We start from the raw sequence: 17,789 nt of genomic DNA on the forward strand, positions 1-17,789 counted from the left end.
TGACATCACCAACCACAATTTATTACAGTTACTTCCCAATTATGTCATTGCACAGTACAAATTATCATATAAGAATATAAAGAAGGGTTGAGTGTATTTCAGTGTAACCTAAATAATAAATACTGGAGTGGTTTCTCTTCGTTGTATACATTTTGTTATGGTGCATGAAATAACTTTATTGATGACAATTTCCCCCTGGGGATCAATAAAGTTACCTTCAATCCAATTGTGCATAAAGTAAAACAATCAAACAGGAATGTGATGAGATCCGATGAGGTCAACATTACTTTTATTAGAAAGGTTAGTAAAGTAGCTATATCTGGCAAGACAAATAAAACTGTTGCAGCATTCAACTCTTAGTAATTCTGTCAACATCACATGTTCTACTCCATTACTGCCATTTCAATTTCTCCTTTTGACAGCTCAATTTATTTTGACAGTCAATTACAAATGGTTTTCATACCAAAAAAATATTGTTACGCTCCCACTTAAATGTTTAAAATGAATACTGTAATATTTTGTTCAAAAAGTAAAGTGATCGGTCTCACCTGCATAGAAGTCAATTTCTGTTTTGTAGTCAGTCATCTACTAAAAAGCACTCGTAAACTTTCCCCCTCTTGGAATGTGTTCATAACACTAATATCATTGTTAATTGCTAAAAAAAACTTACTCTACTAATACCACTATCAGCTATACTCTACATACAGTAGAACAGAACATCCACATATTTATAGATCCAAATTTGTTTTAGATTAGTCTGATTTAAGACAACATGAACTATCCTCCTCTTCCATCTATGACTTAAGACATGGAAGGACATTCTCACTTTTACTTTTTAATCAATTGTACTTTGCAGTAGAATGGTAGAACCCACCTGATTATTGTGTTCACCATTCTGTTTTACTGCATATACACCTGGGCTTTCTCCAATAGATGGGAGTTTAGGACAAGCCAAGAAATGACTGGTCAAATCAGAGTCCTCTCAGAAAACCCACCCCCAAAATCCTGTGCTTTGAATTAGGTAGTCCTCTGATTGGTTTAAGGTGATCCCATCACTGACAACTTGGTTTTGAGTAATGCTTCTCATTACAGACATAGGCTCAAACAGTTTCAATAAGGAGAAATTCCAGACTGATACGTGAAGTTGAATATAATGGTGAACACAGCGATTAGGCTGGTTCTACCAGTCTAACTTTACAGAGCACATCGAAAAACATACAGTTTAAATCAACGCAAGTCTCTCTTCTGCCAATTAAGGTATGTGGTTCTGCCATAATTGAAGGTGATCTTGTTAAATGATTATTAAAGCTGGTTGCTTGATGAGGTACTGATTGGACTCAGAAGAGCAGGTTGACATCCATGTCCTCTGCAGAGAGGGAAAATGGAAAATCACAAAAGATGACATCTTTACAAGAGTTTACAATATAGGGTCATACTATCAAACATGTGTGAAAGCACATGATCATGGTCCTTCTGTAAGCTACAGTAACGCAGCATTCATTCCTTCACTCCCATCTAACTACCACAACTATCACAACATTGGCAACATCATGTCAAGCCTCCTTCTTTGGTCATTGAATTGCCTTCACTTTGTATAAGACTGCACACTCTTACCATCCTTGATGCCGAAGCAGTGAGCCCACTCCCTGAAGGACACCTGTTTGTCTCTGTCTGCGTCACACTCCTGGAAGAAGCGGGAGGTACAATGCTCCATGGGGACCAACGGGACCCTCAGGGGGGCCAGCTCAGAGTGGGACAGGAACCTGGATAGGAACACCAGTGTCATTTTCATAAGCCTATGCAATGGAAAACGTTTTGGAACAGAAAACTAAAATAAGCGCCTCCCATTCTTCAAGTAGAGCTTCCCTGTTTCACTCCGTTTTATTCCATTGGGGTTTGAGTATGGGAAGTCTGACCCAAAACTAGAAACGATTGACACACAGTCTGAAATAGATTTACCGAAACGATTGACACACAGTCTGAAATAGATTTACCGAAACGATTGACACACAGTCTGAAATAGATTTACCCAAATGGACTAATTCCAGGAATATCCCAGCTGCGCTTCCACTTTTGTTTCCCCCTTTATGGGCCTTTAAGGTAAACTCAAATGTGAAAGTTTCAGTTAAACTGATTCTTAATCACATATTAGATTCAGACCCACCATGTATCTGATTCACAAGTAATCTGAATCAGATTCACCAACATTACAGTGAGAGCCGTAATCAGAATGTCTTGTGAAGGTTAACAGCTACAAGTGAAGCTATTCACTCTTGAATCATATCAAAGACATATAACAACACTTCTTCAATATTATTTATGACTGCATCACTACTTGCTGATTTGACTGCAGGTATGACATCATCCATGATACTGGCCTACTGCACTAGGCGTGTAACTTTTTACAGAAGCTCATAAGCATTTCAATGAAAACTTGGCGTAAGCAAGAGGCTCCGCAGGTTCTTTTCTTTTTCATTTTTTTTTTATGACAACAACAACAACAAAATCATTTTTCTCCTGGAGTACTGTACCTGTCAGAAGGGTGCTGGTCCATCTGAGCGAACTGCCAGTGCACGGGATATATGTACATGTTGTAGTTCTTCTCGAAGTCCTGGGCCAGCAACTCAATGGGGTGGTCGCCGGCATGGAGGCGCCTCTCACTCTCGTGGATCTTTCTCACCTGGGAGATTATTTATGGTCACACATGAATAATAAAAATTGTATTGGATTGAATATGAACGTGTGCTAACAAGATTGCTGTTTGAAAATCAATTGTGAGGCACTGGTGATTTTTGGGCTTTGAGATATACACTATTAATCCCTAAGAACGCAGTTGGTTAAAACTTCATAAAGCACCTTTATATGAATATGAAATATTTTGAAAATATAAATAATGGAATTATCAATGAACTACTTCTAACCCCTTTATACAGTGCCTTGCGAAAGTATTCGGCCCCCTTGAACTTTGCGACCTTTTGCCACATTTCAGGCTTCAAACATAAAGATATAAAACTGTATTTTTTTGTGAAGAATCAACAACAAGTGGGACACAATCATGAAGTGGAACGACATTTATTGGATATTTCGAACTTTTTTAACAAATCAAAAACTGAAAAATTGGGCGTGCAAAATTATTCAGCCCTTTTACTTTCACTGCAGCAAACTCTCTCCAGAAGTTCAGCGAGGATCTCTGAATGATCCAATGTTGACCTAAATGACTAATGATGACAAATACAATCCACCTGTGTGTAATCAAGTCTCCGTATAAATGCACCTGCACTGTGATAGTCTCAGGGGTCCGTTAAAAGCGCAGAGAGCATCATGAAGAACAAGGAACACACCAGGCAGGTCCGAGATACTGTTGTGAAGAAGTTTAAAGCCGGATTTGGATACAAAAAGATTTCCCAAGCTTTAAACATCCCAAGGAGCACTGTGCAACCGATAATATTGAAATGGAAGGAGTATCAGACCACTGCAAATCTACCAAGACCTGGCCGTCCCTCTAAACTTTCAACTCATACAAGGAGAAGACTGATCAGAGATGCAGCCAAGAGGCCCATGATCACTCTGGATGAACTGCAGAGATCTACAGCTGAGGTGATAGACTCTGTCCATAGGACAACAATCAGTCATATATTGCACAAATCTGGCATTTATGGAAGAGTGGCAAGAAGAAAGCCATTTCTTAAAGATATCCACAAAAAGTGTCGTTTAAAGTTTGCCACAAGCCACCTGGGAGACACACCAAACATGTGGAAGAAGGTGCTCTGGTCAGATGAAACCAAAATTGAACTTTTTGGCAACAATGCAAAACGTTATGTTTGGCGTAAAAGCAACACAGCTGAACACACCATCCCCACTGTCAAACATGGTGGTGGCAGCATCATGGTTTGGGCCTGCTTTTCTTCAGCAGGGACAGGGAAGATGGTTAAAATTGATGGGAAGATGGATGGAGCCAAATACAGGACCATTCTGGAAGAAAACCTGATGGAGTCTGCAAAAGACCTGAGACTGGGACGGAGATTTGTCTTCCAACAAGACAATGATCCAAAACATAAAGCAAAATCTACAATTAAATGGTTCAAAAATAAACATATCCAGGTGTTAGAATGGCCAAGTCAAAGTCCAGAACTGAATCCAATCGAGAATCTGTGGAAAGAACTGAAAACTGCTGTTCACAAATGCTCTCCATCCAACCTCACTGAGCTCGAGCTGTTTTGCAAGGAGGAATGGGAAAAAATGTCAGTCTCTCGATGTGCAAAACTGATAGAGACATACCCCAAGCGACTTACAGCTGTAATCGCAGCAAAAGGTGGCGCTACAAAGTATTAACTTAAGGGGGCTGAATAATTTTGCACGCCCAATTTTTCAGTTTTTGATTTGTTAAAAACTTTTGAAATATCCAATAAATGTCGTTCCACTTCATGATTGTGTCCTACTTGTTGTTGATTCTTCACAAAAAAATACAGTTTTATATCTTTATGTTTGAAGCCTGAAATGTGGCAAAAGGTTGCAAAGTTCAAGGGGTCCGAATACTTTCGCAAGGCACTGTAGATGGTATGTCTAAATGTAATGTTTTACCCTCGTATTTTAAGCATAACTTTAAGGGTGTCCATACAAGGTTTATTTTTTCTCCGATTTATTTGAGAAAAAAAATAAGATATTTACTCACTCGGATGCGTTGCTTGGGGGTGAGGAAGCCAGGGGACATGGAGTCATGTTCATAGAGCTGCAGCAAGACGTTCTTCAGCCAGTCGCGCATACGCAGAGGAAACTGGACCAGTTCGCCATTCATACATGGTGCTATGACTAACAGAGAGAGCAAGGTAGTGGAAGAAAGAGAGAGAGTGAGAAAGAGAGGAAGGGGGAGAGGCAAGGTAAGATGAGACAATTAAATAGAGAGTGAGAAACAGACAAGAATGAGAAAGAAAAACGAAAGGGAGAGGAAGAAATGGAGAGAAAAAAAGTGTTATACTGTAGTTATTTCAGATTAGATACTGTATTGGTCAGAAACTGTAGAGGTGGTCTGACTATAGCTGTCTTACATTTGCAGGGTCCAGTGTAGTCCAGGTGAAGTCTATGGCCTCTCTTGCTGCCTTCCAGGTTGCACTTGGTGGCAAAGAGCTCACAGGATGTGTCGTAGGTGACATTGTTAGTTCCACATACCTGCATGAAAGATACATTACTTCATGTGTTGTGGATTTAACAAATGAAATGCTTCAGCTAAAGATATTGTAGTGATCCTGCTCTTGGTAAGAAACTAAGCATCACAGAGTTCCAATAGAGTTAACTCTATTCAGACTGAGGCTAGTGCACCTGTCTTGGACACAGGGGCCTGCAGATACAATTATAGCCAAAACCAACAGCTCCCCAACGTTGTTAGAATATCATGTCAGGGTTGTACCTACCATAGCCAGATTCTTGGCATATTTCCTTCAAGTTTCCTCGAACTACAGATGTAGGATCAGAAGACGTATCCAAATCCTAACTTTTACAACAGCATAGTTCTGTGGTACCGATCTTATCAATTTCAATTGCCCACAGTTCCTGTCCATAATAGCAACTCTTCCCAAATGTGTTTAAAGGAATTCCTTTCGTATTGTTTACGTTTATTGGACAGGATAGAAAGAAAGGAAGGAGTAGAGAGAGAAAGTGCTAGAGCAGTGGGTCAGATTCAACCCATGCTCCTCAGCAGTACATACTGTATAGCACATGTGATCCAGAACTGTGAACCCCCCCAGGCCACCCCAATGACCACTGTTCATACTCACATGATCATAGTCAGTGACACTCTGTGGGCAGGCAGAAGGCTCCTGACACACGCACATAGGCTTCTTCTCCCCGTTGAGTTTGCAGGTCTTTCCACGTTTACAACGGAAGTTCTCACAAGGGTCTAAAAGAGATTTTTTTTGTTGTCTAAACACACTCATGCCCTAGAATTTTATATCAGTGGAACATTGATGTGATAACACTATTGTTTATTTTCTGCTAGATTCACTAAGTTATTGTATGTTCATGTGTTATTAATGTTTTAATCAAGTCTTAATCATGATTAACAAGTATGTACTTTCCAGTGGTTATAGATGTCAATGGAAACACCAGCACTACCACCACAGCCATTACCCCCTGCATTCCATTGCCATTTGAGTTTGCACAGTGCTCGAATTCAACATGAGCTCTCTCATTGACCCCTTAATCCAGCGGAGGCGGGGGGGGGGGGGGGGGGGGGGGGGGGGGGGTTTGTTTTGGTAGCAGCGGTGAATTGGAGTGGCACTATTCTTCTGGGAGTGTTAGTGAAAGGGCCCAGTCAGCAGATTCCTAGTGTGTGTGTGTGTGTGTGTGTGTGTGTGTGTGTGCGTGCGTGCGTGTGTGTGTGTGTGTGTGTGTGTGTGCGTGCGTGCGTGCCTTGCTGAGATTGACACTTACCGGCAGCGGAGGCTTGGGGTCTGTATAGGCTGGCCGCCAAAGAGGGCCTGGCGCTGGGGTAGAGGTCCACTGTCGCCCTGATCTGGACCGGGTTCATTCCCACCAGAGGAGCCTGGGTAGGAAACAGAAGATGAAATCACAATAGAGGTCAACAAACCACCCACAGATGTTAATAGATAAGATGTGGGCATTTTAAATGACACCCTATTTCCCATACTGTATACACTAATTTTGGGAAGCTCTGAGAATAGAGTAGATCCATCCATGGACCATCGGTTGAATTTCAAATAGGTCACTCACAGAAAAGGGCCAAGCTTTATATAAGGGTTACATGGTTCAATGTAGGTTGAGGTTTTAGGATAACATTGCATTATAGCTAATGGGCGATGTGTGAAGAGTTTTACCCATTTCCCGGCTCTTCTCCGCTTGGGCTTGTAGACAGCATTGTCAGTGGTGCGGTAGTACTCCTTCTCCCCCTCATCCCCCTGGTGGTCTGGGACTCCTTCTCCTGGCGGGGCCTCATCCCTCTGTGGGGGGTGCTTCCTCACCCTCTGGTTCTTCCTCTGCTTCGTAGCTTTGCCTAGGGTGTGACTGGCGCTCTCGTTTATGTTCTTCTGCTCCTTCTCTTCTCCCCCTTCTACAGAAAGATGTGTCCCATCAAGATCCACACTGTTCTTTGTCTCTTGGAGTTCAGCGTCTGTGTCGCCGTCTTTTTTATTGTTCCCCTTTTCTTGGGAATTGTCCTTGGAACCTTTCTGCTGGTCCTTGCTTCCCTCAGGGAGTTTGTACTGGCCGAGCACTTCCTGGCTCTCAGAGGCCTCGGCTTCTTGTATGTCCTGCTGGGACTCATAGTCATCAGTGGCAGTGGGGATTTCATCTTCCTTGCTAACTTGTTCTTCTTTCTCCTCCACCTTTGCCCCCTCTTCCTTATTTAAGAGGAGCTGGGCGTCTTCGGCGAGGGATTTCCCTTCCTCAAGCTCGGTTTCCAGGGGCTGTGTGTTGTCACTGTCACCTGCGTAGTCCAGATCCTCTGGAATCTCCGGCTCGGTGTTGCTGTACGTCTCTTCGACTTCAGCCTCTTGCTTTACTCTTCCGTCCCCGACCACAGGTTCCGCCTCTTTCTCTCCTTTCTCCTCATCCTCATCTGACTCCTCCTCATCCGCCATCGCCTCCACCTTTTCTGCCTCTTTCTCTGCCTCCACATCCACCTCCTCCTCCCCATCTATCACCTCCTCATCCTCCTCCTCCTTTTCCAAGTCTCCCTCCGCTTCTTCTCCCTCCTCCTCTTCAGACTGTGTCTCCTCAGACTCGATCTTTCCCTCTTCCTCTTCTTCCTCCTCCTCCTCTTCCACCTCTTCTTCCTCTGACTCCCCCTGGAGGAGGTCCACCAGTGCCTTATCGCTCAGCAGGACAGGGGTGCTCCTCTCACCACTGTCAGACACCTCGAACACCCCTTCCTCATTGGAGGGACCCATATTAACATTAGCATTGTCCTCGTAGCTCATGTCCTCGTCTTCCTGATCCTGACTGCTAGACTCAAAGGTCATGAAAGTCGGCAAGATCTCCCCCTCATTGGCCTCATCTGGAACAATGTCCTTTAGCAGGAAGGGAAGTGTAAAAAGTCAGTACAACTAAAAATTAAAAGTTTCTGGAAAAACCTTTGTAAATATAACAAAAGATATAGCCTCTAGACAAACTTTTGTCATAAATGAAATAATAATATAATAATGAAAGGTAAAGTTTCTGGGGAATCCTTGTCAATGTTCTGTTTTTATAAAGATTTATTTAAAATACAGAGTTGGATGCACTTTACCTTCTCTTTAGCTGTGTGTGAGGACTTGGCTAAAGCTTGATGTTTGTCGTGAGGTTTGCCTTTGACCTTGGGAATGGCAAGGAATTATTGATAAAAAATCATTAGACTTGTGGTTATTCATTTATTTTATTAAAAAGCTGTTTATCAAAAAGCAAGAGTGGATTTATCAGTACTTACAGACACAGCAAATGCTGAGGTCAATAGGCAAAAGAACAGTAAATGGGTCTTCATACCTATAACGACATCAAATTCAATGGCATATGTTATTTATTAGTATTTATAAAGTTTAAAGGACCAGTGCAGGCAAATTACTTTTTTCCTTCGTTTTGTATCATATTGAATACCACGAGTGGGACTTTTTATTGCTCAATCTAATGTGAGCTGATTTAATATTTTTCCATAGGCCTAACGGACACATGCTCAATCTTGTGCACTTTTAATAGACTGAAGTTATCGAGATATCAAAGTGTCACCAACAAAAACTTAAACAGCAGGCCGGGCGAACATTTTTCACTTGCAAATAACCATTTTTCTGGAAGTGCTCAGGGCATGCCATTCCATGACAGCAGTATTTCTTTTTCAACAATGTTTTGAAGCAATGGGTCTTATCAGTCCTCCTTGACAACAAAAATATGAACAACAGAGTAGGCTAATAAGTCCTTAGTTTTTGGCTTATGTTCAGGTAAAACTATTTATCTAATCAATATTTCCAAGTCATATGCTTGAAGATAAAGGGTATTTAATCAACTGAAATTACCAGAAATCTGACAGATAAATTGTTTTTAATATAAAGATAAAGCCTAATCGTATAATTATCTATTGAAGTAGAAAGCAATGGGTAAGAAACATATCTAGCACATAGAGTAAATTGCAACATACATTTAAGGCCATCTAAACTCTAACATTGACTGACCCTGCAATAGGTGTCGTTCAATTGGTAATATTACTTTGTGTCTTCTAATAATGTCTCTTAATAGGAAAGTAATCAGATTATGTTACTGAGTTTGGGTAATCCAAAAGTTGAGTTACGTTACTGATACACTTTTGGACAGGTAACTAGTAACTTTAATGGATCACATTTAGAAAGTAACCTACCAAACCATGTCAGTTCAACACAACTATGGAGAATTAAATACCGCCCCAAGCCGGCACCAATGGACACCAACTGAAATGGCCCATGGCAGACCACCCAGACCTCCACCCGCAAGGTAGTCTTGGTATTGTGGACACCTTCTCCTTTCCCAGCTGTAAGCACTGTGGGCTACACTGGAAGCCGAAACATCGAAGCTATAAAAACTCACGAACGTGTGTGATGATGCCCAACCTGCCGCAGCGCAAATATCCCCTACAGTCAATCCTTTAAATAATGCCCAAGATGCTGCCAGGCCCATGGTCGAGTGGGCGCGTACACCGCTAAGTAACCCTCACTTGCTGCTGCATGCCAGGGAGAAAACCTCCACAAGTCAGTAAGGAGAGACGCTGCTCAGAGAGCGCCCTGCTACGAGCTGGATTAGCTGAACAGAAAAAATCTGGTCACATAACCAGATATCTCGGATCCACTCAAAGGGCATGCATAAAGCTAGTACTGGACACAGAGCATGAAACCTCTGTTGCTCTTCACAAGCAAAAGGAGGAGGTGAAAAGGGAAAATAGCTCAGAGGCTAAAGACGTGTAGGTCATGACCATGAAGGCCGCATTAGGACACAACGTCACCTTAGAGTCGCCAGGGGTGAACTGAGTACAGGAACCATGTACGGATGAGATGTGGAGGCCCCCAACACATTTAGATGAAGCCCAAGCCATAAGCAGAGAGCTCTTGTAGGAGAGGATCTTCAGATCCACCAACTCCAGAGGCTCAAAGGGTGCACAATGCCTCCAAAACCAGAGCTAAATCCCATGTGGGCGCAATAGGTACAGCAGGCTCCAAGACCACTGGTGCGCAATAGTTCCCAACGGGGCACTTAGGTCCCTCAGCGAGAAGAACAGACAACACTGCAAGTTTTCTTGCGATGCGTAAAGATCTAGGTTGGCCCTGCCAAACCTCTCCCATATCTGGGCAACCACCCAGGGATGTAGCCTCCACTAAACAGCCCAACAAACCTGAAACCTCAGAAGCTCCAGGTAATAGATATGTTGGGTACCGTCCATACCCCCACCGTCCATACCCCCAAATCGAGTAGCCCCACACTTGGGGGGACACATCTGTTATGACCAACAGAATAACACCTGTCCCATGAGCACCCCTTGCGACAGTACCGGAGGGTCTCCCCACTGGGCCAGTGCCAGCAGGCCTGTCGGGGACATTGATGCATCCAAGAGAGTGGCTACCACCCAGCACTGGAAAGGCAGCATCAATAATAATCCCAGGGCCCTGCATTAAAGACCAACATTTGTTCAAGAAAATTGTGATAAATAAAAAAATATACCAGTTTCATTTAAGGACCAAAAAATTGGCAGCTGTGCAAAATAAACTCAACAAAAAAAAGAAACGTCCTCTGACTGTCAACTGCGTTTATTTTAAGCAAACTTAACATATGTAAATACTTGTATGAACATAACAAGACTCAACAACTGAAACAGAAACTGAACAGGTTCCACAGACATGTGACGAACAGAAATGGAATAATGTGTCCCTGAACAAATAGGGGGTCAAAATAAAAAGTAACAGTCAGTATCTGGTGTGGCCAACAGCAGCATTAAGTACTGCAGTGCATCTCCTCCTCATGAACTGCAACACATTTGCAAGTTCTTGCTGTGAGATGTTACCCCACGCTTCCACCAAGGCACCTGCAAGTTCCTGGACATTTCTGGGGGGAATGGCCCTAGCCCTCACCCTCCAATCCAACAGGTCCCAGACGTGCTCAATGGGATTGAGATCCGGGCTCTTCGCAGGACGTGGCAGAACACTGACATACCTGTCTTTCAGGAAATCACAAACAGAAAGAGCAGTATGGATGTTGGCATTGACATGCTGGAGGGTCATGTCAGGATGAGCCTGCAGGAAGGGTAACACATGAGGGAGGAAGATGTCTTCCCTGTAACAGCACAGCGTTGAGATTGCAGGCAGAGACAACAAGCTCAGTCCGATGATGCTGTAACACACACACATGACGGACCCTCCACCCCCAAATCGATCCCGCTCCAGAGTACAGGCCTCGGTGTAATGCTCATTCCTTCGACGATAAACGCGAATCCGACCATCACCCCTGGTGAGACAAAACCGCGACTCGTCAGTGAAGAACACTTTTTGCCAGTCCTGTCTGGTCCAGCGACGGTGAGTTTGTGCCCATAGGCAACGTTGTTGTCGGTGATCTCTGGTGAGGACCTGCCTTACAAACAGGCCCACAAGCCCTCAGTCCAGCCTCTCTCAGCCTATTGCGGACAGTCTGAGCACTGATGGAGGGATTGTGCGTTCCTGGTGTAACTTGGGCCGTTGTTGTTGCCATCGTGTACCTGTCCCGCAGGTGTGATGTTCGGATGTACCAATCCTGTGCAGGTGTTGTTAAATGTGGTCTGCCATTGCGAAGACTATCAGTTATCCATCCTGACTCCCTGTAGCGCTGTCTTAGACTTCTCACAGTACGGACATTGCAATTTATTGCCCTGGCCACATCTGCAGTCCTCCTTGCAGCATGCCTAATGCACATCCACGCAGATGAGCAGCGACCCTGGCCATCTTTCTTTTGAAAAAGTTTTGTTGGGAAGAGATTTTCACGGTTTTTGGTTAGGGTAGGTTTTAATAGTTACAGTGGGTACAACATCTCCTATACACTTCCTGATAAACTCAGTCATCGTATCTGTGTATTCGTCAATGTTATTCTCAGAGGCTACCTGGAACATATCCCAGTCTGTGTGATCAAAATCATCTTGAAGCAAGGAATCTGATTGGTCAGAACAGCATTGAATAGTCCTTAGCACAGGTACCTCTTTTTTTGAGTTTCTGCCTTTAGGAAGGGAAGAGCAAAATGGAGTCGTGACTTGCCAAAGGGAGGGCAGGGGAGCGTCTTGTAGGCATTTCGAAGCTGAGTAGCAGTGGCCTAATGTTTTCTCAGAGCGAGTGCTACAGTCAATCTGTTGGTAGAACTTCGGTAGCGTTTTCCACAGATTTCCTTTGTTAAAATCCACAGCTACAATAAATATGGCCTCATGATATGTGGTTTCCAGTTTGCAAAAAGTCCAGTAAAGTTCTTTGAGTGCCGTCGTGGTATCGGCTTGAGGGGGAATATACACGGCTGTGATTATAACCAAAGAGAATTCTCTTGGGAGATAATACGTTCGGCATTTCATTGTGAGGTATTCTAGGTCGGGTGAACAAAAGGCCTTGAGTTTCTGTATGTTATCACAGTCACACCAGGAGTAGTTAATCATGAAACATAAACCCCCTCCTTTCTTCTTCCCGGAGAGTTCTTTATTCCTGTCTGCGCGATATACTGAGAACCCAGCTGGCTGTATGGACCAAGACAGTATATCCCGAGGGAGCCATGTTTCTGTGAAACAAAGTATGTTACTCTGGAAAGAGATTCTCGCCCTGAGCTCGGCTACTTTATTATCCAGAGACTGAACATTAGCGTGAAATATACTTGAAAGCGGTGGATGGTGTGTACGCATCCTGAGTCGGACTAGAATTCCACTCCAAACATCTCTTCTCCGCTAGCTGTGTTTTGGATCAGCCTCTGGAATCAGTTCAATTGCCCTGAGGGGTACGAACAAAGGATCCAATCCAATCCAAGTCGTATTCCCGGTTGTAATACTGGTGAGTTACTAGTGGTTTACTTCTTTAGTTCTTTCCGGCTGAATGTAGTAACACAAAAAATGTCCTGGGCTAATTAATGTAAGAAATAACACACACCTGTATCCTGACGTCACTGTTCACATGATCCAGGGCAACACATGCGCGACATTGGTCGGAGCAGGCAGTGAGTCTCCCGTAAAGTGCCATCTGAGGGGGCATTAATGCCCTCTCGTGGACAGGGATGGACTGATTCTTTTTTATTTCCACCACTCTCAACAGCCACTTAGCCGGCAGGGCTCCGCCTGTCTCCTTTTCGGGAAGTTTCAGCCCCGAGAGAGTCAGCTAAAGGTGACACTTTGCCACCACAGTAGCTCCAATACATTTACTGAGCTACAGAATGGTGCACCGGGACATGGGCAGAATTAAATCTGCACAAGAGCTCTGTGTGGGGCTACGTGGCAGTCAAAGCTGCATCCAACTCTGTCAGCAGCTCAGTCTGGTAGAACTGCATCATAGTTACGGACAAAGGGGAATGTGGCTTGGAGCAGGTTGTTGTCACTTCCTTGCCAAAATCCGAAAAAAGAGGCAGGTGGTGCTTGACAGCAGAAATCACAGGGTGCAGGTACAGATTTATTCTGTGGTGGAGGAAGGTCACTTCTGCGGGGTAGGACAATCACAGGCGTGGGGAGGTGGCTGCCCCTGAATTAAGTCCTCCTCATCAACCAAGAACCCTGCTGAGCCCGCCAGGGTTAACATGTCGTCATCCGAACCTGGGCCCAGTGAGACACTGTGGGAGACCGATTCAGCCGGCTCACTATCGCCCTGCTGGAAGGCTAGTTCTGCTCTGACCACAGCCCCAAATTCCTCCCCACGTTCTGCAACTTGACAGGTACCGACATCCAGCACAGGAAGGTCGCCAACGTTAACCCCGAGCTTTCTCAAGAATGCTACATGTCTATCCAAAGAGTTTGCATGCAGCCGCTGGCAATGCGCACACAAACTGATCGACCATGAAGGGACAGTTTGGATGGCACAAAGTCAGATAGTCTCATGTTCCAATATTTTTTTTTTGTTGAAGCATGAATTGTTCTTGCTCACATTGAGGTGAAGAGTGAAATAATTTCAGAATGAATTCGAGCCACAGTGTTATCACCTGTGGAAGGTGGGGCTTTCAGAAAGGCACGGATTTCATTAGCCTAGTCAGGCGTGATTTTAGTTCTTCAATCAAAGTCGCAAAAGTGAGTTGTGTTGTACCGAGAGTACCGACTGAAAGGGAACCCTTCCACTCAGACCACTCCCAAACATTCCTAGCAGAATTCTTGCTTGAGATATCGTTTTTTGCTTCTTTGTTTTGATATTGAGATAAAAACAGCTGTTTTGGGCCTTTAAAGAGGCAAAGTGTGATTAGTACATACATTTTTGTACTTTTATATTATTGTTATATACCCATTGATTCTTGAAGAATATAAGTTATTAATGCCTTGTTTAATTGTAGCACCCCATCAGAACCTAAAATATTATATTTTATATATCTCATGGATGGTCAGTCCTTGCTTCCATAGCTCTGTTTATCTTCCAGCTGTATCTACCAGCTGTTTAAAAAAATCAGTGGCAGGGTGGACGCTTTGTTATTGAACTGCAGAACTGCAGATTGCCCCTTTAATTATGGGTATAAATGGGCCATTCAAATGATTTTATCATACTGAATATCAAAGACAGACATGAGGTTTGTCCACCTTGGTCTCTGATAAGGGCAATGACAATCCCTTATTGTGCAATCGTTCAAAACCAATGGACAAACCATTTCCCCCAACTTTAGAACATTTAAATCTTGAGTCCCTTTAGGGCTCCTGAGTGGTGCAGCGGTCTAAGTGACTGCATCTCAGTGTTAGAGGTGTCACTACAGCCCCTGGTTCAATTCCAGGCTGTTGCACAACCGGCCATGATTGGGAGTCCCATATGGTTGTGCGCAATTGGCCCAGCATTGTCTGGATTTGGCTGGGGTAGGCTGTCATTGTAAATAAGAATTTCTTCTTAAATGACTTAGATAACTTAAATAAAGTTTAAATACAAAACTAAAACACCCTCCCTCTCGGTTTCCATAGTGTGAAACTCTCCCTTCAGAGATGCACCCCTCTCTCAAAAAGTCACATTGAGAGTTCAGTGGACGCTAAAGCAAACAGCAGAAGCTACTAGACAGGAAAGAGAGTCGACTAAGTCCACAAACTTTTTGTCCCTGTGTTTGGAGACAATGCGGGGGGGTGGGGGGTGGGGGGGGGGGGGGGGGGGGGGGAGATATTGCATGCCAAAAATGATAAATCACTTGGAAGAGATTGAAACAGAATGATTTTGTTTTAGCCTAATGATATAAATATCATGTGAACGTTGTCTTTGTCGGTTTTACTAGCTACATAAATGAATGGTTATTACTCTTTGGTCAAACTTTGTAAAGTTTTTAAAGTATGAAAAAAATGATTTTTTTACCCAGTAATTTCATGAAACGCTCTCTAAAGCATGCATGCTAATGTAAAATCTGAGTCATAGACGTCTAAAACGTCCATAACATCTAAAACAATCCTGCAGTAGCACCCTATGCAACACAATGGGGACAAAAAATACACATCTGAGCAGATTGATTTAGCAGTAAACAAAACACAAAATCACTCTTCTCATATATATCCACCACATCCCCAGTGTCAATTTCCTCAATAAGACAGATTTAGAGGGATTTGTTTTTGTGACGACAAAATGTGTCTTCAAGGAATTTAAAATGATAATTTCGAGTGGATGTAACTAAGAGAGAAGAATAAAAAGTTGTTACCTGATGTTGGCAGCTGCAAGGAGAGGTTTGAGACTGCGTCACACAGACGCAAACACACATACACACACAATGTACTATCTCACCCAAGAAAGTGCACACACTGTCTCTCGCACACTGACGCTTTGTCCAGCAACACACACACCACACCTCTCAGCGTCTTTTGTGCCTTCTGTGTCAAAGGAAACAGTGGACAGTGGACAGTGGACTACAGCAGAGGAGGCAGTCAACTGAGTATGGCCGAGCAGGGAAGCGAGAGAGAGAGCTTATTCAATCAAACCCGTATTGCGGAAGTTTACGCACTAGCTCTTATTTCCTATGGTCAACTAAAATCACCCAAAATGGTTTACAATCACAAGGATGGATGATACACTGATGCATGAACCACAGGAGGCCGGTGGCACCTTAAAAAGGGGAGGATGGGCTCATAGTAATGTCTGGAACGGAATCCATGGAATGGTAAAGGACACATCAAGCAGATGGTTGCCATGTGTTTGATACACTACATGACCAAATCTGTGTGGACACCTGCTCGTCAAACATCTCATTCCAAAATAATGGGAAATAATATGTAGTTGGTCCACCTTTGCTGCTACAACAGCCTCTACTCTTTACACTAGATGTTGGAACATTGCTGTGGGGACTGGCTTCCACTCAGCCACAAGATCATTAGTGAGGTCGGGAACTGATGTTGGGCTATTAGGCCTGGCTCGCAGTCAAATTTTGAATTAATCACAAAGGTGTTCGATGGAATCGTCTAGAATGTCACTGAATACTGTAGCGTTAAGACTTCCCATCAATGGTACCAACGGACCTAGGCCAAACCATGAAAAACAGCCTCAGACCATTATTCCCCCTCCACTAATACTATGTATTGGGGCAGGTAGCATACTCCTGGCATCCGCCAAACACAGATTTTTCGGTCGGACTGCCAGATGGTGAAGTGAGATTCATCACTCCAGAGGATGGTTTCCACTGCTCCAGAGTCCAATGGCATTGTGCATGGTGAGCTTACGCTTGTGTGCGGCTGCTCAGACATGGAAACCCGTTTCATAAGCTCCCGACGAACAGTTTTTTTTTGCTGATGTTGCTTCCAGGGGTGTTTGGAACTCAGAAATTAGTCTTGAAACCTAGGACAGACGATTTGTACGTGCTACGTACTTCAGCACCCGGCTCTGTGAGCTTGTGTGGCCTACCACTTTGCGGCTGAGCTGTTGTTGCTCCTAGACGTTTCCACTTCACTACTACAGCACTGACATTTGACCGGGGCAGCTCTAGCAGGGCAGAAATTTGGCGAACTGACTTGTTGTTTGGCGAACTGACATCCTATGACAGCGCCACGTTGAAAGTCACTGAGCTCTTCAGTAAGGCAATTCTACTGCCAATGTTTGTCTATGGTGATTGCATGGCTGTGTGCTCAACTTTATAACCTGTCAGCAACGGGTGCGGCTGAAATAGCCGAATCCACTAATTTGAAAGGGGGGACACATACTTTGCTATATACAGTGCCTTGCGAAAGTATTCGGCCCCCTTGAACTTTGCAACCTTTTGCCACATTTCAGACTTCAAACATAAAGATATAAAACTGTTTTTTTTGTGAAAAATCAACAACAAGTGGGACACAATCATGAAGTGGAACGACATTTATTGGAATTTCAAACTTTTTTTTTAAATCAAAAACTGAAAAATTGGGCGCGCAAAATTATTCAGCCCCCTTAAGTTAATACTTTGTAGCGCCACCTTTTGCTGCGATTACAGCTGTAAGTCGCTTGGGGTATGTCTCTATCAGTTTTGCACATCGAGAGACTGAAATTTTTTCTCATTCCTCCTTGCAAAACAGCTCGAGCTCAGTGAGGTTGGATGGAGAGCATTTGTGAACAGCAGTTTTCAGTTCTTTCCACAGATTCTCGATTGGATTCAGGTCTGGACTTTGACTTGGCCATTCTAACTGCTGGATATGTTTATTTTTGAACCATTCCATTGTAGATTTTGCTTTATGT

The 17,789-nt window shown here is 43.6% G+C and overlaps 1 protein-coding gene across 1 annotated transcript; it reads right to left on the minus strand.

The window, feature by feature from the left end:
• Nucleotides 1-259: 259 nt before the first annotated feature.
• sparcl1 (SPARC-like 1) lies at nt 260-16,049 on the minus strand. Its single transcript, XM_036933386.1, has 11 exons — nt 15,793-16,049; nt 8,417-8,472; nt 8,240-8,305; nt 6,831-8,021; nt 6,427-6,538; nt 5,772-5,893; nt 5,046-5,166; nt 4,673-4,809; nt 2,532-2,680; nt 1,615-1,763; nt 260-1,366 (listed from the first exon to the last, which is right to left on the minus strand). Exons 2-11 carry the CDS (start codon nt 8,468-8,470, stop codon nt 1,338-1,340), a joined length of 2,130 nt encoding a protein of 709 aa, XP_036789281.1. The 5' UTR covers nt 8,471-8,472; nt 15,793-16,049; the 3' UTR covers nt 260-1,337.
• Nucleotides 16,050-17,789: the final 1,740 nt, after the last annotated feature.

Source organism: Oncorhynchus mykiss, chromosome 10 (assembly GCF_013265735.2).
Source record: "Oncorhynchus mykiss isolate Arlee chromosome 10, USDA_OmykA_1.1, whole genome shotgun sequence".
Taxonomy (NCBI): Eukaryota; Metazoa; Chordata; class Actinopteri; order Salmoniformes; family Salmonidae; genus Oncorhynchus; species Oncorhynchus mykiss.